Source organism: Lolium rigidum, chromosome 5 (assembly GCF_022539505.1).
Source record: "Lolium rigidum isolate FL_2022 chromosome 5, APGP_CSIRO_Lrig_0.1, whole genome shotgun sequence".
Taxonomy (NCBI): Eukaryota; Viridiplantae; Streptophyta; class Magnoliopsida; order Poales; family Poaceae; genus Lolium; species Lolium rigidum.
In genome coordinates, this window is record NC_061512.1 from 9,297,560 (window position 1) to 9,319,233 (window position 21,674).

At 44.5% G+C, this 21,674-nt stretch overlaps 2 protein-coding genes across 2 annotated transcripts; one reads left to right on the forward strand and one right to left on the reverse strand.

The window, feature by feature from the left end:
• The first annotated feature begins 13,882 nt into the window (after positions 1-13,882).
• LOC124654287 (E3 ubiquitin-protein ligase RSL1-like) lies at positions 13,883-17,188 on the forward strand. Its single transcript, XM_047193302.1, has 4 exons — positions 13,883-14,074; positions 14,394-15,117; positions 15,703-16,451; positions 16,643-17,188. The coding sequence occupies exons 2-4, from the start codon at positions 14,713-14,715 to the stop codon at positions 17,037-17,039; spliced, it is 1,551 nt and encodes a 516-aa protein (XP_047049258.1). The 5' UTR covers positions 13,883-14,074; positions 14,394-14,712; the 3' UTR covers positions 17,040-17,188.
• A 182-nt stretch (positions 17,189-17,370) lies between these two features.
• LOC124654288 (ras-related protein Rab5A) lies at positions 17,371-20,885 on the reverse strand. Its single transcript, XM_047193303.1, has 7 exons — positions 20,634-20,885; positions 20,289-20,366; positions 20,031-20,198; positions 18,673-18,721; positions 18,406-18,479; positions 17,873-17,966; positions 17,371-17,754 (listed from the first exon to the last, which is right to left on the reverse strand). Exons 1-7 carry the CDS (start codon positions 20,679-20,681, stop codon positions 17,645-17,647), a joined length of 621 nt encoding a protein of 206 aa, XP_047049259.1. The 5' UTR covers positions 20,682-20,885; the 3' UTR covers positions 17,371-17,644.
• Between the last annotated feature and the right edge of the window lie 789 nt (positions 20,886-21,674).

A 21,674-nucleotide genomic window follows, 5' to 3' on the forward strand; every position in this document is an offset into this window, starting at 1 on the left:
GCACGTTGAAGGTTGATGGTGGCGGAGTATAGTGCAGCGCAACACCAGGGATTCCGGCGCCAACGTGGAACCTGCACAACACAATCACAGAACTTTTCCCCAACGTAACAGCGAGGTTGTCAATCTCACCGGCTTGCTATAAACAAAGGATTAGATGTATAGTATGGATGATGATGTTTGTTTGCGAAGAACAGTAAAGAACAATTGCAGCAGATTGTATTTCAGATGTAAAGAATAGGACCGGGGTCCACAGTCCACTAGTGGTGTCTCTCCCATAAGATAGCGAGATGTTGGGTGAACAAATTACAGTTGGGCAATTGACAAATAAAGAAGGCATAACAATGCACATACATATATCATGATGAGTACTATGAGATTTAATCGGGGCATTACGACAAAGTACATAGACCGCTATCCAGACATGCATCTATGCCTAAAAAGTCCACCTTCAGAGTTATCATCCGAACCCCCTCCGGTATTAAGTTGTAAACAACAGACAATTGCATTAAGTATGGTGCGTAATGTAATCAACACAAATATCCTTAGACAAAGCATCGATGTTTTATCCCTAGTAGCAACAACGACATCCACAACCTTAGAACTTTCTCGTCATCTGTCCCGCATTTAATGGAGGCATTAACCCACTATCGAGCATAAATACTCCCTCTTGGAGTCACAAGTATCAACTTGGCCGAGCCTCTACTAGCAACGGAGAGCATGCAAGAACATAAATAACATATATGATAGATTGATAATCAACTTGACATAGTATTCAATATTCATCGGATCCCAACAAACACAACATGAAGGATTACAAATAGATGATCTTGATCATGATAGGCAGCTCACAAGATCTAACATGATAGCACAATGGGGAGAAGACGACCATCTAGCTACTGCTATGGACCCATAGTCCAGGGGTGAACTACTCACACATCGATCCGGAGGCGATCATGGCGATGAAGAGACCTCCGGGAGATGATTCCCCTCTCCGGCAGGGTGCCGGAGGCGATCTCCCGAATCCCCGAGATGGGATTGGCGGCAGCGGCGTCTCTGTAAGGTTTTCCGTATCGTGGCTCTCGGTACTGGGGGTTTCGCGACGGAGGCTTTAAGTAGGCGGAAGGGCAGGTCAAAGGGCGTCACGGGGGCCTCACACAGCAGGGCCGCGCGGGCCCCCTGTTGGCCGCGCTGGCCTACTGTGGCGGCGCCCCGTGGCCCCACTTCGTCTCTCCCTCGGACTTCTGGAAGTTTCGTGCAAAAATAGGACCCTGGGCGTTGATTTCGTCCAATTCCGAGAATATTTCCTTACTAGGATATCTGAAACCAAAAACAGCAGAGACAAAGAATCGGCTCTTCGGCATCTCGTCAATAGGTTAGTGCCGGAAAATGCATAATAATGACATATAATGTGTATAAAACATATGAGTATCATCATAAAAGTAGCATGGAACATAAGAAATTATAGATACGTTTGAGACGTATCAAGGTCATCTACCGGTGTACAACTTTACTCCATTTATGGTCGTCGCCTCAGCGTTTGGAGGACCGTGACCTCTTTACGGAGGTGTCTACGCAGTTGGATTAAATGGCCAAGAAGTTTATTACCCAACATGGGTGGCTGCATAATGATGTCTACGCACGCTTCTATTCTTGTAGACAGTGTTGAGTCTCCAAGTGCAGAGGTTTGTAGAACATCAGCAAGTTTCCCTTAAGTGAATGACCTAAGGTTTATCAAACTCAGGGAGGTAGAGGTCAAAGATATCCCTCTCAAGCAACCCTACAATCACGATACAAGAAGTCTATTGTGTCCCCAACACACCTAATACACTTGTCAGGTGTATAGGTGCACTAGTTCGACGAAGAGATAATGAAATACAAGTAACATGAATGATTGTAAGTAGTAATTGCAATCTGAAATAAAAATGGCAGCAAGCAAACATGTAGCAGAACTGGTTGTAAACGGTGTTTCAATGCTTGGAAACAAGGCCTAGGGATCATACTTTCACTAGTGGACACTCTCAACAATGATACCATAATTGAATACATAGATATTATCACTTTACTATGCTACTCTGAACCACTCTCCGGTTTGGTAATAAACACAAATTCACTCTGTAGGGCTGCATAAGCATTCCTTAAAGTTCGCATTTCCAATCTATGAACACTCCACGCTGTCACTTTGAGCATACAAAGATGGTACTAACTAGACACCACAATTCATAAGTATTTCTGTAAATTAAGCTTAAGAAACAAACACGATGTGCACACTATCACCTTCACACCGTTGGACATGATGTCCCCGGAGATCACATAATAAAACCACTTGAGTAGCATAATAGTTGAAGAATAACATCTACATATTCAACTAGACTACAAAGCTCATGATCACATAAAGATCATACCATGGAGAGATGGATAGTCCACATAGCTGCCGGTAAAGCCCTCAGCCTCGGGAGAGAACCACTCACTCCTCATCATGGGAGGCAGCAACAACGATGAAGATGGCGGTGGAGTCGATGGAGATGGCTCCAGGGGCAATTCCCCGTCCCGGCAGGGTGCCGGAACAGAGACTTCTATCCCCCGAATATTATTTGCGACATCGGCGGAGCTACGGAACTTTTCATGGATGGAGGCCGATTCATTTAGGGTTTTTGCAATGGGAGGTATTTATAGGCGGAAGGGCGAGGTCGGTGGCCGCCAGGGGCTCCAGACCACCCCTAGGCGCTGATGGGATTCGTAGCATAGAAAACAAAAAATTCCTACCGCAAGAACGAATAACAAACCAAGATCCAATCTAGAAGATGGTAGCAACGAGAAGATCATGAGACTAATAACCCTCGAAGATTTCCAAAGCCTACGAGATTAGATCTCGTTGTTGCTGTAGTCGATCACTTGCCGCTTTCGAAAGCGCGTAGAAGATCTTGACGGTGCCACAGTCGGGCAGCACCTTGATACGTCTCCGACGTATCAATAATTTCTTATGTTCCATGCCATATTATTGATGATACCTACATGTTTTATGCACACTTTATGTCATATTCGTGCATTTTCTGGAACTAACCTATTAACAAGATGCCGAAGAGCCAGTTCTCGTTTTCTGCTGTTTTTGGTTTCGTGAAATCCTAGTAACGAAATATTCTTGGAATTGGACGAAATCAAGACCCGGGGTCCTATTTTTCCCGGAGCCTTCCGAACACCCGAGAGCCGCCGTAGGAAACCCTGGGGGCCCCACACCACACCCTGGCGCGGCCAGGGGGGGCCGCGCCGCCCTATGGTGTGGGCCCCCCAGGCCCCCTCCGAGGCTGCCTCTTCGCCTATTAAAGCCGTCTCGACCTAAAAACGCGATAACTCTTGACGAAACTCCAGAAAGACTCCAGGGGCGCCGCCACATCGCGAAACTCCAATTCGGGGACGAAGTCTCTGTTCCGGCACCTGCCGGGACGGGGAATTGCCCCCGGAGCCATCTCCACCGCCGTCTCCACCGCCATCTTCACCGCCATCGCCGCCTCCATGATGAGGAGGGAGTAATTCACCCCAGGGCTGAGGGCTCGCTCGTAGCTATGTGGTTCATCTCTCTCTCTCTTTGTGATCTAGTTGAATATCATCTATGTGCTACTCTAGTGATGTTATTAAAGTAGTCTATTCCTCCTCCATGATGTAATGTTGGCAGTGTGTGCATCATGAAGTACTTGGTTTATGCTATGATTATGATCTCTTGTAGATTATGAAGTTAACTATTGCTATGATAGTATTGATGTGTATTATTCCTCCTACATAGCATGAAGGTGACAGTGTGCATGCTATGTTAGTACTTGGTTTAGTCGAATTGATCTTTCATGCACTCTAAGGTTATTTAAATATGAACATTGAATTGTGGAGCTTGTTAACTCCGGCATTGAGGGTTCGTGTAATCCTACGCAATGTGTTCATCATCCAACAAGAGTGTAGAGTATGCATTTATCTATTCTGTTATGTGATCAATGTTGAGAGTGTCCACTAGTGAAAGTGTAATCCCTAGGCCTTGTTCCTAAATATCGCTATCGCTGCTTGTTTACTGTTTTACTCGTGTTACTACGCTACCATATTACCACCATCAACTACACGCCAAGCAAGCTATTTTCTGGCGCCGTTACTACTCGCTCATATTCATTCATACCACCTGTATTTCACTATCTCTTCGCCGAACTAGTGCACCTATTAGGTGTGTTGGGGACACAAGAGACTTCTTGCTTTGTGGTTGCAGTGGTTGCTTGAGAGGGATATCTTTGACCTCTTCCTCCCCGAGTTCGATAAACCTTGGGTGATTCACTTAAGGGAAACTTGCTGCTGTTCTACAAACCTCTCGCTCTTGGAGGCCCAACACTGTCTACAAGAATAGAAGCTCCCGTAGACATCAAGCTATTTTCTCGGCGCCGTTGCCGGGAGGAAAGGTAAAAATGCACTCATACTCCGGTTCCGATAATGATGCTTTTCCGGCGCCATTGTGTTTGTGCTCGAAGCTATTTCCTTTAGATCCCGCAATTGCATCTTTTTGTTTCTTGTTTACACTAGTTTGGCATAATGGACAACAATGAGCTTCTTATTCTATTTCCTGATTTAAGACATGGATGGTTTGATGCGAAAATTAAAAAACCTATGAAATCTTATTTGCATGCTGGTAGTAATATTAGTATGAACGCTTTGAACACCATTGTTGATAATAATATAGAAAGTTCTAAGCTTGGGGAAGCTGGTTTTTATGATCTTTTTAGTCCCCCAAGCATTGAGGAGAAATTTTTTTTTTATGATACTTTGCCTCCTATTTATGATGATTATAATAGTGGTCTTTTGGTACAACCTACTATGGAGAGTAAATTTTATTGTGATTATACTATGCCTCCTACACTTGATGAGAATAATAATGATAGCTACTTTGTTGAATTTGCTCCCACTATTACTAATAAAATTGATTATGCTTATGTGGAGAGTAATAATTTTATGCATGAGACTCATGATAAGAAAGCTTTATGTGATGGTTATATTGTTGAGTTTTCTCATGACACTACTGAAAGTTATTATGAGAGAGGAAAATATGGTTGTAGAAATTTTCATGTTACTAAAACACCTCTCTATGTGCTGAAATTTTTGAAGCTATACTTGTTTTATCTTCCTATGCTTGTTACTTTGCTCTTCATGAACTTGTTTATTTACAAGATTCCTATGCATAGGAAGCATGTTAGACTTAAATGTGTTTTTAATTTGCCTCTTGATGCTCTCTTTTGCTTCACATACTATCTTTTGCGAGTGCATCATTAAAACTGCTGAGCCCATCTTAACGGCTATAAAGAAAGAACTTCTTGGGAGATAACCCATGTGTTATTTTGCTACAGTACTTTGTTTTATATTTGAGTCTTGGAAGTTGTTTACTACTGTAGCAACCTCTCCTTATCTTAGTTTTGAGTTTTGTTGTGCCAAGTAAAGTCTTTGATAGTAAAGTAAGTACTAGATTTGGATTACTGCTGCAGTTCCAGCATTTCTTTGTTGTCACGAATCTGGGTCTACCTCCCTGTAGGTAGCTCAGAAAATTAAGCCAATTTACGTGCATGATCCTAAGATATGTACGCAACTTTCATTAAATTTGAGCATTTTCATTTGAGCAAGTCTGTTGGCCTAATAAAATCCATCTTTACGGACTGTTCTGTTTTGACAGATTCTGCCTTTTTATTTCGCATTGCCTCTTTTGCTATGTTGGATAAATTTCTTTGATCCATTAATGTCCAGTAGCTTTATGCAATGTCCAAAAGTGTTAAGAATGATTGTGTCACCTCTGAACATGTGAATTTTTATTGTGCACTAACCCTCTAATGAGTTGTTTCGAGTTTGGTGTGGAGGAAGTTTTCAAGGATCAAGAGAGGAGTATGATGCAATATGATCAAGGAGAGTGAAAGCTCTAAGCTTGGGGATGCCCCGGTGGTTCACCCCTGCATATTATAAGAAGACTCAAGCGTCTAAGCTTGGGGATGCCCAAGGCATCCCCTTCTTCATCGACAACATTATCGAGTTCCTCCCCCGAAACTATATTTTTATTCCGTCACATCTTATGCACTTTGCTTGGAGCGTCGGTTTGTTTTTATTTTTTGTTTTGTTTGAATAAAATGAATCCTAGCATTCACTTTGTGGGAGAGAGACACGCTCCGCTGTAGCATATGGACAAGTATGTCCTTAGGCTCTACTCATAGTATTCATGGCGAAGTTTCTTCTTCGTTAAATTGTTATATGGTTGGAATTGGAAAATACTACATGTAGTAACTCTAAAATGTCTTGGATAATTTGATACTTGGCAATTGTTGTGCTCATGTTTAAGCTCTTGCATCATATACTTTGCACCCATTAATGAAGAAACACTTAGAGCTTGCTAATTTGGTTTGCATATTTGGTTTCTCTAGAGTCTAGATAACATCTAGTATTGAGTTTTGAACAACAAGGAAGACGGTGTAGAGTCTTATAATGTTTACAATATGTCTTTTATGTGAGTTTTGCTGCACCGTTCATCCTTGTGTTTGTTTCAAATAACCTTGCTAGCCTAAACCTTGTATCGAGAGGGAATACTTCTCATGCATCCAAAATACTTGAGCCAACCACTATGCCATTTGTGTCCACCATACCTACCTACTACATGGTATTTATCCGCCATTCCAAAGTAAATTGCTTGAGTGCTACCTTTAAAATTCCATCATTCACCTTTGCAATATATAGCTCATGGGACAAATAGCTTAAAAACTATTGTGGTATTGAATATGTACTTATGCACTTTATCTCTTATTAAGTTGCTTGTTGTGCGATAACCATGCTTCGGGGACGCCATCAACTATTCTTTGTTGAATATCATGTGAGTTGCTATGCATGTCCGTCTTGTCTGAAGTAAGAGAGATCTACCACCTTAATGGTTGGAGCATGCATATTGTTAGAGAAGAACATTGGGCCCTAACTAAAGCCATGATTCATGGTGGAAGTTTCAGTTTTGGACACACATCTTCAATCTCATATGAGAATAGTAATTGTTGCCACATGCTTATGCATTAAAGAGGAGTCCATTATCTGTTGTCCATGTTATCCCGGTATGGATGTCTAAGTTGAGAATAATCAAAAGCGAGAAATCCAAAATGCGAGCTTTCTCCTTAGACCTTTGTACAGGCGGCATGGAGGTACCCCTTTGTGACACTTGGTTAAAACATGTGCATTGCAAAGATCCGGTAGTCCAAGCTAATTAGGACAAGGTGCGGGCACTATTAGTATACTATGGATGAGGCTTGCAACTTGTAAGATATAACTTTCATAACTCATATGCTTTATTACTACCGTTGACAAAATTGTTTCATGTTTTCAAAATAAAAGCTCTAGCACAAATATAGCAATCGATGCTTTCCTCTTTGAAGGACCATTTTTTTTATTTTTATGTTGAGTCAGTTCACCTATCTCTCTCCACCTCAAGAAGCAAACACTTGTGTGAACTGTGCATTGATTCCTACATACTTGCATATTGTACTTGTTATATTACTCTATGTTGACAATTATCCATGAGATATGCATGTTACAAGTTGAAAGCAACCGCTGAAACTTAATCTTCCTTTGTGTTGCTTCAATACCTTTACTTTGATTTATTGCTTTATGAGTTAATACTTATAAAAGACTTATTGATGCTTGTCTTGAAGTACTATTCATGAAAAGTCTTTGCATTATGATTCACTTGTTTACTCATGTCATTACCATTGTTTTGATCGCTGCATCCACTACATATGTTTACAAATAGTATGATCAAGGTTATGATGGCATGTCACTTCAGAAATTATCTTTGTTATCGTTTTACTCGCTCGGGACGAGCAGTAACTAAGCTTAGGGATGCTTGATACGTCTCCGACGTATCGATAATTTCTTATGTTCCATGCCATATTATTGATGATACCTACATGTTTTATGCACACTTTATGTCATATTCGTGCATTTTCTCGGAACTAACCTATTAACAAGATGCCGAAGAGCCGCTTCTCGTTTTCTCGCTGTTTTTGGTTTCGTAAATCCTAGTAACGAAATATTCTCGAATTGGACGAAATCAAGACCCAGGGTCCTATTTTTCCCGGAGCCTTCCAGAACACCCGAGAGCCGCCAGAGGGAAACCCTGGGGGCCCCACACCACACCCTGGCGCGGCCAGAGGGGGGGCCGCGCCGCCCTATGGTGTGGCCCCCCCAGGCCCCCTCCGAGGCTGCCACTTCGCCTATTAAAGCCGTCTCGACCTAAAAACGCGATAACTCTTGACGAAACTCCAGAAAGACTCCAGGGGCGCCGCCACATCGCGAAACTCCAATTCGGGGGACAGAAGTCTCTGTTCCGGCACCCTGCCGGGACGGGGAATTGCCCCCGGAGCCATCTCCACCGCCGTCTCCACCGCCATCTTCACCGCCATCGCTGCCTCCATGATGAGGAGGGAGTAATTCACCCCTGGGGCTGAGGACTCTGCTGTAGCTATGTGGTTCATCTCTCTCTCTCTTTGTGATCTAGTTGAATATCATCTATGTGCTACTCTAGTGATGTTATTAAAGTAGTCTATTCCTCCTCCATGATGTAATGTTGGCAAGTGTGTGCATCATGAAGTACTTGGTTTATGCTATGATTATGATCTCTTGTAGATTATGAAGTTAACTATTGCTATGATAGTATTGATGTGTATTATTCCTCCTACATAGCATGAAGGTGACGAGTGTGCATGCTATGTTAGTACTTGGTTTAGTCGAATTGATCTTTCATGCACTCTAAGGTTATTTAAATATGAACATTGAATTGTGGAGCTTGTTAACTCCGGCATTGAGGGTTCGTGTAATCCTACGCAATGTGTTCATCATCCAACAAGAGTGTAGAGTATGCATTTATCTATTCTGTTATGTGATCAATGTTGAGAGTGTCCACTAGTGAAAGTGTAATCCCTAGGCCTTGTTCCTAAATACTGCTATCGCTGCTTGTTTACTGTTTTACTGTGTTACTGTTATCACCAGAATTTGACCGAAGCAGAGGTGGGCCGCGATCAAGATGGGCTTGAAGATTATATACGGGAGGAATACGTGAATCGGCCTTATATGCAAAGTTTGGGCTAGTTTGCCCTTGTATCTGTAACATAGTAGATTACGTGTCGGTTAGTTAGAGTTTGCCTCGTGCACGGTTGGGATTATTCCCACGTTAGAAAGTCTACGGACTATAAATATGTATCTAGGGTTTATGGAATAAACAACAACCAACGTTCAACACAAACCAATCTCGGCGCATCGCCAACTCCTTCGTCTCGAGGGTTTCTTCCGGTAGCACCATGCTGCCTAGATCGCATCTTGCGATCTAGGCAAGCACAAGCTTATTACGTTGTTCATGCGTTGCTCGTACTCGAAGCCTTTTTGATGGCGAGCAACGTAGTTATCTTAGATGTGTTAGGGTTAGCATTGTTCTTCGTATCATATGCTATCGTAGTGCAACCCTTATACATCTAGCCGCCCTTACACCTATCTTAGGTGTAGGGCGGCACCCCGCTTGATCATTGTTTAGTAGATCCGATCCGTTACGGTTGCTCCTTGTTCTTCAAGGATTAGTTTAATATCCGCAATAGTTAGGCCTTACAAAGGGTTGGAGGATCCAGCGGCGTGTAGGGTGTAGTTTGCTAGCCCTAGACAGGATGTTCCGGGGATCAACCTCGTGTTGGTTTTTAGGCCCCGTCTAGGATCGGCTTACGATCACCGTACGCGAGCGCGAGGCCCAATCGTGAGTAGGATGATCCGATTATGCGGTGAAAACCCTAAATCGTCGTAGATCGCTTTAGCTTAATCTTGATCAAGCAGGACCACCATATATTCGTACACCTCGTACGGATCATGGGTGGATCGGCTCTTTGAGCCGATTCACAGGATAACCTGAGAGCCGATCGAGGCTCGTATTTAACGTTTACGTGTATGCCATGCAGGAAACTAAGCGAGGCATCATCCAACACCTTCCCGACCGGTATAGGTCGGGTGGCACGCCCTTGCGACTGCATCGGACGTGTGACCAGAAGGCTTTGCGGGCCGTCGCTCTGAGGGACCAGGGCCAGCCGCAGCCCTGAGTTGTTCTCGGCTCTACGGTGTTGCCAGTCGCTGCCCGCCGGTGGGTTTCTGACCGCAACGGTTACTACTGCTACCATATTACCACCATCAACTACACGCCAGCAAGCTATTTTCTGGCGCCGTTACTACTGCTCATATTCATTCATACCACCCGTATTTCACTATCTCTTCGCCGAACTAGTGCACCTATTAGGTGTGTTGGGGACACAAGAGACTTCTTGCTTTGTGGTTGCAGGGTTGCTTGAGAGGGATATCTTTGACCTCTTCCTCCCTGAGTTCGATAAACCTTGGGTGATTCACTTAAGGAAAACTTGCTGCTGTTCTACAAACCTCTGCTCTTGGAGGCCCAATACTGTCTACAAGAATAGAAGCTCCCGTAGACATCACACCTCCGTACTCGGTCACACGTTCGGTGTTGATGATGACGTCCTTCTCCCCGTTCTAGCGGGCAGCGGATGTAGTAGATCCTCCTCATAATCCCGACAGCATGACAGCGTGGTGGCGGTGGTGGTGGAGATCTCCGGCAGGGCTTCGCCTAAGCACTACGTGAGAGAGGTGGAGAAGGGAGTGGTGCTAGGGTTTGGGAGAGGGGGCTCTCTTGGGCGCCGGCCTTGGGGAGCCCTAGGTGGTGCGGCCAACATTGTGGCTGCCCCCTCCCTCTCCTCCTCATTATATAGGTGGAACACCCAAGGGTTTGCCCAAAGATCTGAATAAGACCCCAATTCAAAAACTGACATATGGACGAAACCTAGAGGGACAGGGACTCTCCCCTTCCCCCCCTTGTTGGCCGGCCAAGGAGGTGGAGTCCACCATGGACTCCACCCTCCCACTTGGTTGGCTGGTTAGGGTTGGTGGAGTCCAACCGGGACTCCACCTTCCATGGTGATTTCTTCCGGAAAGTTCTAGAACATTCTAGCGCCTTCCATAAATGCACCGGATCATTTTCAAACTTGGAAAGTGACTTCCTATATGAATATTATTCTCCGGACCATTCCGGACCTCCTCGTGATGTCCTGGATCCTATCCGAGACTCCGAACAAAATTCAAACTCCATTCCATATTTCATACTGTATCTACTTAAAACGACATCAAACCTTAAGTGTGTCACCCTACAGTTCATGAACTATGCAGACATGGTTGAGACTTCTCTCCGAGAAATAACCAATAGCGGGATCTGGAGATCCATAATGGCTCCCACATATTCAACGATAACTTAGTGATCGATTGAACCATTTACATACGATACTGATTCCCTTTGTCACGCGATACTCTACTTGTCCGAGGTTCGATCATCGGTATCACGATACCTTGTTCAACCTCGTCACCGACAAGTATTCTTTACTCGTACCGTGGCATATCATCTCTTGTGAACTATTCACATGCTTGCAAGCTAATCAGACGACATTCCACCGAGAGGGCCCAGAGTATATCTATCCATCATCGGGATGGACAAATCCCACTCTCGATCCATATGCCTCAACTCATACTTTCCGAATACTTAATCCCACCTTTATAACCACCCATTTACGCAGTGGCGTTTGATGTAATCAAAGTACCCTTCCGGTATAAGTGATTTACATGATCTCATGGTCGAAGGACTAGGTAACTATGTATCGAAAGCTTATAGCAAACTGAACTTAATGACGTGATCTTATGCTACGCTTATTTGGGTGTATGTCCATTATATCATTCATCTAATGACATAACCTTGTTATTAATAACATCCAATGTTCATGATCACGAAACCATGATCATCTATTAATCAACAAGCTAGTTATACAAGAGGCTTACTAGGGACTCCTTGTTGTTTACATAACACACATGTATCAATGTTTCGGTTAATACAATTATAGCATGGTATGCAAACATTTATCATAAACACAAATATATATTATAATAACCATTTTATTATTGCCTCTTGGGCATATCTCCAACAGGCGCGGGCCATGGCTAGGCAAATCACGTCATACTAACAAATGAACCTGCAATTACTGAAGAAAATCGCGTCAAGAGTACAGAAAAGTTGACTACGCTCGAAAAGGCGGTTCTAGGGACTTCTCTCCAGTGGCTAGCTTGGCAAAGAAAGGTGTCCTGTGAAGAACATTGATGTCATTGCAAGATCTGGGAATCCCAAATAAAGCATGCCAAATCCATGTCTCCTGATCGACGACAACTTCAAAGATGATTGTGGAGTCCTTCTTGTGTCCTTGGAATTGGCATGGACAAGCCGCCGTACAATTATTCCACCTACAATGCATACAATCTATGGATCCAAGCATTCCCGGGAAACCACGGGCGGCATTGTTCGCCAATATTCTAGCGGTGTCTTGAGCATTGGGAGCTCTCAAGTACTTAGGGGCAAACACATTCACCATAGCAATAGCGAAGTGCTTGACGCACTTGTTGGCTTGGCTGTCACTCATCGCCAAGTTATCATGAACAAGATCAGCCATGATTCCATACGCCATCTGGCGCAATGCAGCGGTGACCTTCTGAAATGTGTTATGCCCAAGTTGGCCGGCTGCATTCCTTCTTTGTTCAAAGAAGGGGTCACACAAGGTCACCGCCTTAGCAATGAACTTGAACAACTCCAGCCCCATCCGAAACCGGCGATGGAACCACCGCTCGGGATAGATTGGATCCTCAATGAAGTAGTTGCGCATGAGCCGCTGGTCGGCATCGATCCTCTCTTGGCGAAGCTTCAGCGTGTCGAGTACCGAGCCGCCACGCTTCAGATGTTTGTTGTTGCGTCGTGTAGTCAAAAGAGCTTGAACTCTTGCTTGAGGATATCTATACAAAACATAATTCTACCATTAACAAACTAGCACAAAAAAGTAGCAGAAAACCAAAACTAATCCCGGGTGCATATGCACCCGGTATGTATAAAACATATTTCAAAAATATAAAAAAATTAGAAAAAAAAAATTAGCATGTAGAGGGACATGTTCTATGTGTGCACGTAAAGTTTCACATAAAACCGACAATTTTTATACCCTGTGTAAAAAAGACAAATAATACCTCGAGAAATAGACTATTTTAGCACCAAAAATTTGTCTTTTTTGCACAGGGTACAAAACATCTTAATTTTTGCTGAGACAACTTTGTGAGCATGTAACATGTCAAGGTATACATGCGGCATTTTTATTTATATTTTTTTTGACATTTGTAAATATATTTAATATGTATTTCAAATAAAGGGTGCATATGCACCCGGGTGCAGAAACACCCTGTCCAAAAAAGTAGACCAAAATGACACAATCAAATTAAGAAAATGATCAAGAAACTACCTTCGGCCTCCTGTCGAACACCGGTTGTGCGTCGACGGGAGGCAGGCTCGACGACGGTGCCCATGCGCGTTTCCGGCCATCTCTCTTTGCGGAGACAGTCCGACAAGGTGCGGCGGGGACACGTCGGCGGGCGGTGGGGACATGTCGGTGGGCGACGGGGGAGCTACGGCTGGCCAGATTTAGGTCAAGTCGCCGAGAACGGCGCTGCGGTCACACGGTCGGATGGGGAGATGTGCACGCGATAAGGAACAAAAGTGACGGTTGGAGGGGGCGTGTGGCTGTAAAATTGGACCACGCCTCGGACCACATTTTTTATACCTAACCATTTTTTGCACCCAAGTGCTGTACAGTATATGATAGGTTTTTTACACCTACACCATCTAATGGGATGCTCTAATCAAAGTGTAAAAATGAAAATAAATGGAGGCAATAATTCGACACACACACAGTCTGTAATGAGAAGGAATAATTAGGGTTCTTGCTTTAACTGCACTCCACCTCATTCTCTCTCTGTCTCTCCGAATCGATTCTTCCACCGCTGCCACCTTCCCCGTTCCCCACCGACGAGAGGGAAAGCTTCCATCTTTGTCCACATTCACCCGCCGCAGCTTCTCATCCCTCTCGTGTCGGCCACGATGACGCCGCACTCCATGTGACCCCGTCCCCCGCAGGTGATTTTCTCTCCCCTTGTTTTCCGAGCTGAAATTCGAGGACTGTTGACTGATTGCCGGTTCTGGGAGTGTGATTTATCCCCGATTTTTTTTCCTCTTTCTTTCTTTCTGGTGCACGGGAGAGAGGGGGGGAATTTCTCTTGCTGTCAGCGACTTTTTTTTTTGTTTTGCTCTTAATTTTGGAGCTCGAAGCTGCAGCCTTTGACCAACTGCTCGAAATCTTCTAGATCTGTCCGGCCGAGTTCACCCAAAATCGATAATTGAGCTACGATTTCTAATTTCTGGTCACGGTTCGTGGTACTATTTTTTTGTCTTGCAGATTCAGCGACTGGAGCTCGTGGCGGCCAATTTTGCTCGCGAGGCTGGAATTATCGAGCGGCGCATATATGAGTAATTGGAGGTTCGTGGAGAGCTCCAGCATCTGGGTGAATTTGGTCGCCGTCTCCGCCAATTTCGCCATCGCGGCGGTGGAATTCGCGGTGTGGAGCTCCGCCTGGTGCCTCCTGGCCGTTTTTGCCCCCAGTTTCTGATTCCCCAATCCGTGGGGTCGATTGGATGAGTATTGCGAAAATTGGGCAAGAAATGACCTTCTAACTGAATTTTGAGTGAGGGGCATTTCGACTGGATTGGATTCCAAGATGGAGGAGAGGCAGTCTGATGCCAGTGACGCGTTCGCCGGCAATCCGAGAGGCGAGGACGACTTCAGGAGCTGCTGCGGGGACGAGGAGGAGTGGGAGGACACGGAGGAGTCCTTCACGGCCGGCATCGCCGACGAGGAGCTTAACGAGACCTCGGTCCGCCTATTCTTCAAGGGCGTGTCGTCGAGCTCGGACGACGCCGAGGGGAAGAAGCTGTCTGGGATTGGCGTGGTGATGGAGAGGGCACCAGGGGTGCCTGTTCTTAGGGTGCAGAAGAAGCTCAACTTCTTTGTGGACGAGCTGGTGGCTGAGCACCTGGCACTGATGGACGGCCTGTCTGTTGCGTTGCAGAATGGCATAACGAAGATCTTCGCCTTCACCAATTCGGAGAAGTTGTACTTTCAGGTAAGAGTTTCTGATTCTTGCAGTATAATTGATGAATACATTGAGATAATTCGTTTCAGGCAGCTCACTGACTGATATGATCTTTGTTCCGTCTTTGTTAATCAGAATAAAAGAGTCACTTAATTGATCTTAAAATATCACTTAACTCTTCAGTTTAATGAAAATGACTATCATGGTTGTTTTCTTGAGGTGTGATGACACTTCACACGATGATTTGTATCATCCTTGGAAATCCACAATCCTTGCTGCTAAATCTAAATGACCGTAATTTTGTAATTCCGATGAATGACCTTTTTCCCTTGTGGCTATTCCAAATTAGTCAATAATAGGTGTATACATAGCCGTTAGATTGTTATATCAAGTCGGAAATATGGAAAATCTTGTATGAATTATAATGCGAGGAACAGAGTGCTAAAAAGTGAAATGGCAGTGAATGTGCATGTACTGCCCTATTTAAGGTAGTCTGTACAGAAGCTATATAGTTCATTCTGTTCCGCGGCGCTATTTTAGTTTGGATAATTAACTACCAGTTCTTCATATTTTGATAAACTCAACAAGTCTTTATTTTCTTATTTTTCACAACAGATAGCAGAAGCTGAAATTCTCGAAGACCAGCTTTTAGTAGCTTTAGGGCACAGGATTCTGGAGCTGGTCGATAAGCTGGAAGACTTCGATCTAATACTGCTTCCTAGCTTCGAACTCGAGAGGCCCTTGAAGTTGGCCAAAGAAGCAATAGGTGTCATGTATGTATCTCCCTACGAGGTCGTCACCTGCCCAATATGCTGCGAGGAAAGACGGGGTTCCCAGATGATCAAGGTGGGCTGTTCCCACACATTCTGCTACAGCTGCTTGATAGCCTATGTCGAGGAAAAGCTGCACACGTCAAAGCTGCCTATAAGATGCCCGCAATTAAGGTGTAAATATCACATTTCAGCTGGTGAGTGTAAATCGTTCCTGCCAGTTAGCAGCTACGAATCCCTGGAGAGGGCTTTTGCAATGGCTGGCACATCAGTGATGGAAAGATTTTATTGCCCCTTTCCGAACTGTTCGGTTTTATTAGACCTTAGCCAGCACTTCTCGAGGGCAAGCTCCTCCAGTCAGTCGGATCTCAACTGCATCGAGTGCCCAGAATGCCATGGTGATATCTGTATCAACTGTGGAGTGCCGTGGCACATCATGATGGGTTGCGACGAGTACCAGAGCCTGCCCCTTGAGGACAGAGACGCGGGAGACTTGTCTTTGCATCGGTTGGCACAGAACAATAGATGGAGGCGTTGCAACGGGTGTCGAAGCATGATCGAGCTCACGCAAGGCTGCTTCCATATGACTTGCTGGTATGATTTCTGGTTGTATTAAAGCTTTCTGGTTGTTTCAGTTTAACCCTCAGATGCCCTGAGATTCATGAGGTTTCTAGACAAGTATGTGCAGAAGTCGAACTAAGTTCTGCTGTACCAGTCTACTTAATTCTGTAAGCAATTTTCTAGTTTTAACCTCCATGCTGAAGTCCTCTTTGCAACTTCGGCAGGTGTGGCCATGAGTTCTGCTACTCCTGTGGTGCGGAGTACAACCGCGGCGTGCAGACATGCCAGTGTGTCTTCTGGGACGAAGATAGCATCACCGAGCCCTCGGCGGCACAGTCATGCCAGGCATCCGAGATCTGGGCATGGGACACATTTGACTGCATGCCCACAGCCATCGAGGGCTACTCGGAGCAGGAGAGGGCGCAGCTGGCGCTTATCCAGCGGTTCCTCGCAGGTGGGTTCAGCCTTGGAGGTGACCACCACCCGAGTCAGAGTCAGTCACCGCCCCGATGCGCAGACTCATACGTTGTCGACACCATGAAGGACCTCCACCAGTTGCCATGGCTCGAGCGGTTCGTGTCGGTGATCAGCGACAGCTACAACGACGATTACATCCAGTGAATGAAGAATTTGAACATCATAGATAACATTAGAGAGAAAAGAATATGGCACATACTGATTTCCAGTCGGAATAATGTGTTCCCATGAACCTGTCGAAAATTGACAAGGAAAAATTATATGCATCTATACCTTTGCTTGGCTTCCCTTTATTCATTCTCTTCTGGTATCTTTGGATCACCAAAGATGTTCTTTTTATTTAAAAAAATGACTTCTGTTACTTGACTAACGACTTTTGTGACAAATTGTGCTGAATAGAATCAGCAATTTTATTGTCACAAATTGCACAATTTCAATTCCAATATTCTGTGGTTTGTTTCAAGCGCCAAATATATAACATATTAAACCAAAGCGTGAATATTCACTCTGGTCATTCAGAAACTTTTGAACATGGGAATGCACTGTAGTAACATATCTGAATATCTGCAGCAGAAACATTCAACTATTCACATTTACAGAACGAAACATGACAAGAAACAAGGGCTAGAACTGTAGCAAGCTGGGATACACATTTTTCGCAATCATCATCAGCATCTGCGGCGCATATACATTTTTTGTGGATTTCAAAGGCCTTTAGCTGTCCCTGGCAGCGGTCTCTTCAGGACATTTTACGACGAGCAGCATGATGAACTGCTCACCATCCTCTCAGTTGGTCTCTGCGAGAGGACCATCCCTGCCTGCGGGTTCTGGGACTGCTGTCCCTGGAGCAATCTCTTCGCTGAAATCGGATGTGCCAACAAAGAAGTAGTGATTAGAAATTTGCAGGAGCAAGGAATGGACTTTCCTTCTTTTGGATGCAGACAACAGTAAAATGAATGACAGTATTTTATGCCCACCGATCTCGTAAAACACATCGTTCACATTGGCTGCTGTTTTAGCAGATGTTTCCATGAAGAAGAGTCCGTTCTCTTGAGCATAAGTCTTTGCTTCCTGCACCGCAAGTAATTTACCCCTTAATAAACCGTTCAAATAACCCAATGACAGGGAACCAAAATGTTGTTCTCTCGCATGTAATGAAAAACTACGAGAACCAAACAAGCTGAAAATGATGCATGCATTTGTTTGCAGGTTTGTCAGCAGCACATTGTGATGATGCTTATTGACTCCCAAATGATTAAACCAATCAGCATAATACTCCTCTTGCAATTCAAGCATAACATTTTTTTCAGTTGTGATATTTCATGTAAAGTAATGATTTTTTTCCTACACATTGTTCTCTAGCTTCACGGAGAACACAGCTCCAAATATACATAAGAAACATGCAACCTGCTACTGGTTTGGTAGTGCCATGTAAGAGAGAATTGTGAAAGTTACGATGTCAAGGCATGGAAACAATTAGAAGTGAGATTCAAGAAGCAGGGTTACATACTTCAACTGGCACCTGCCTTGCCTCTAACATATCAGCCTTGTTCCCAGCAAGAGCCATTACTGTGTTCGGATTTCCTGCATTGAAACAATCTAGGTTTAGAAACTGTCATCTGCCAGCACATCTACACAAAAACACCCTCTCCAAGCACTAGCAGTGCTGTCCTTGCACTCACAAGATCAAATTTTCTGAGCAAACAATAGCCACATAAATACATATTTCCAAGTCTCAAATAAAGAAATTAGTACCATAAAGGCGTAAAATGATTACCTTGTGCTTGAAGTTCTTGAACCCATTTCTTTGCACGTGTAAAAGAGGCCTGTAAGGTAGAACGATGATGTTCTAATTAACTAATATTCACCTACTTATACATAATTGGTACACTTTATGGATAATGAGCAAATGAGAATGGATCTAAACTTGCTTGTGGTACAAATCAGGATTGGTTTACATTTGCACAGTACAAATCAGGACGTAATTAAACTTGCATGTTGTGCAGCCGTGCAGGTCAAGTTGTGATTCACCAGCTATGCATTGCCTGGGAGTACACCTAACCGAAATAGCCGTACTTGTAGGCAATATATAAGATCCTCATAAGGATTCTCTTATAGCTGTCAAATAACAATCCACGAAAGACTATATGACTTTGTTAAAATCAATCAAACAAACAAAGATGCTGCAGCTTCTCTGCATGTAGCTTGCTCACAAAACACAGGCAAAGGAGTAACAAAGTGCAAAGGGGTTTGTTGGTTCATCTTTCCATACTTGAATCTGAATCCTCGTTCAGCAAAGCAACTTGGCAACATATGCTTAAAATAGCACATCCCATGAGGGATCAGCCGATGTTGAATCGTACGCCAACTATAATGCCTATGTCCATATACAGCAATTACTCGCTAGAAAAGCCAATTTTAGAGAAAGTGGTTACCACACGCAGGCAGATACCACACGCATGCTGAACTGTCAGAGCTAGTGCAGAAGTATTTTTCCAGATCACAGTTGGAAGTTATATATGCCTGCTCAGCAAAGTGATTATTGTGGTGTCAACACATTTCAGTTACAGGTTCATATGGTTGCCATGACAATCAGGCATGGCTCTGTCGAACAGAGCAGGGTATTGGATGGCTGGGTGCAACTGATAATGATTGGATCGAAATGTTCCACTCACTAGGTAATAAGTTGAGATTGTCTGGGTTTCAACAAAGAAAGCTTGACAGAGGCAGATAATTCGCCCTGAAGTTGTCAGGGTTACGTATTGTGGTTGGTGAAGTGTAAGCAACAAGTCCACCAGACCAGAGAGTATTCCCATTTAAACTAGCTAGTAGCGCAAACCTTTTGCTACAACGATAGAAGTATGGAAGAGCAAGATTTTACAGATTTAAAAGTTGGTACCAGTTACTCCCTTGAAGACCACAGTTGGTGATTCAATACTACTACTAAGTTTGATGATATTCGCTTAATAAAAATAACGAGTTGAAGCAAGTCATTAAAATGCGCTATTCATACAAACAATGGTGGTGTCATACAAACAATGGTGGTGTCATACAAACAACGAGTTGATATTCCTTGTTTATACTCCGTTCTCAAGCAATGCATCTCTAGACGCTCCGTGATCATACTATACTAACCGCATTGGTTATGTCGTAGACGACGACCGCTGCTGCGGCACCCCGGTAGTACATGGGCGCTAGGCTGTGGTACCTCTCCTGCCCCGCCGTGTCCCAGATCTCGAACTTGACAGTCTCGTCGTTGACCGCCAGGGTCTGCGAGAAGAAGGCGGCACCAATGGTCGACTCCTGCAGGCAGCCAAACAAACAAACAAACAAACCAACGGTGAGGAACACAGTAGACCACCACATGTGAAGAGAACCAGAACTAGTGCTCACCTGGAACTCGACGAACTGTCCTTTCACGAACCGGAGCACCAGGCTGGACTTGCCGGTGCCCACGTCGCCGAGAAGCACCTAGAAGAGGTAAAGACATACAGTATATATCAGCAATATGGGGGAGCTCACGCTAGAGAGTAAATTTTCGATTTTTTTTTTGATTCCATGATCACAGGCAGCTATTCCTTCCTTATTGACCGAAAACATGCCCTCGTTTGAATACACAGAATGAATGAATCCCTGATGTAGCGAATCTAATCTGAACAAGAATAATAAGGCTAAAATTCAGCGCCGCGCCGCGTGCTGCCGGAACCGAGCAAGTTAAATCAGGGATCATGTGCTCACCAGCTTGGCGTTGCGGATCTTGCTAACGCCGCCGGCGCTGGCCGCCATCGGATCAGGCGGGCTCGGGAGAATTACGCGCGCGCGGGCGGGGGAGCGGATTCGGGGCAGAACTCGAGGACGACGGTGAGTGGATGGATCGAAGGGTAGAAAAGTTTGGGAAATCTTCAAGAGAGAGAGAGAGAGAGGTCGAGTTCGGTCCGTTGTGTTCCTGTTCTTGTTGCGTGGCGTGGCCGATGGGTTTGACGTGTTTGTTGCATCCTTCCCCTGTTTCCTCTGTTATTACTTCCGAGTTAAGGCTAAGTGAGATCCCTTTTCCCCGTCCGGCCCCTCTACTAGTTTGTAATAATTACAGTACCACTATTTCCCCCTCTGGTCCGACTTGACTTGAGTAAGTTATAACACGACATTTATTCTCCATTAAATCACGGTTTCATTCAGAGAGTTTATTTCCAATTTCATCGTCTCAATAGGCTCCGACCGAGACCTGTTTAGAGATATCTTCTTCCTTGAAGTCGATTTTCTTGGTCTCTATCGCGGTCTTGAACGAAGTTTTCTGTTCGGAGATCTGCTTCTTCGTGGTCCACCGCGGCTCTGTAGCCTTGCAGCTCCTCTCCCGATATCACAGACTCTGCGAAGGCGGCTTCGCCTAACTCGCACTCGTGAGCCTTCTTGTAGTCTCCGAATACGGTAATCATACCATTGGGACCCGGAATCTTGAGCTTGTTGTAGATGTAGTACGCTCTCGCGTGAAACTTGTGGTAGGTGGGCCTGCCGAAGATGACGTGGTAGGAGCTCTTGAAGGGCACGACCTCAAACGTGATCATCTCTTCGCGGAAATTATTGATATCGCCGAAGGCCACGGGAAGTCTGGTGCTGCCAAGGAAGTTTGTCTTTTTACCCGGAACCACACTATGAAATTCAGTGGTACTGTGTTTGAGCTGTTCCTTGGTAAGGTTCATTCGCTCCAGAGTCTCCAGTACATGATGTTCAAGCTGGCTCCGCCATCCATAAGGCATTTGGAGAAGTCATAGTCGTCGATGC

What these genes read in the sequence shown, in the direction of transcription:
- LOC124654287 (XM_047193302.1), top strand. Translation starts at nt 14,713, where the DNA reads ATGGAGGAGAGGCAGTCTGATGCCAGTGACGCGTTCGCCGGCAATCCG. An exon ending in CGGAGAAGTTGTACTTTCAG is followed by an intron (nt 15,118 to 15,702) that starts GTAAGAGTTTCT and finishes TTTTCACAACAG; the next exon opens with ATAGCAGAAGCTGAAATTCT. An exon ending in TGCTTCCATATGACTTGCTG is followed by an intron (nt 16,452 to 16,642) that starts GTATGATTTCTG and finishes CAACTTCGGCAG; the next exon opens with GTGTGGCCATGAGTTCTGCT.
- LOC124654288 (XM_047193303.1), bottom strand. Translation starts at nt 20,681, where the DNA reads ATGGCGGCCAGCGCCGGCGGCGTTAGCAAGATCCGCAACGCCAAGCTG. An exon ending in AGATCCGCAACGCCAAGCTG is followed by an intron (nt 20,367 to 20,633) that starts GTGAGCACATGA and finishes TACCTCTTCTAG; the next exon opens with GTGCTTCTCGGCGACGTGGG. An exon ending in CAAGGCAGGTGCCAGTTGAA is followed by an intron (nt 17,967 to 18,405) that starts GTATGTAACCCT and finishes CTTGCGGTGCAG; the next exon opens with GAAGCAAAGACTTATGCTCA.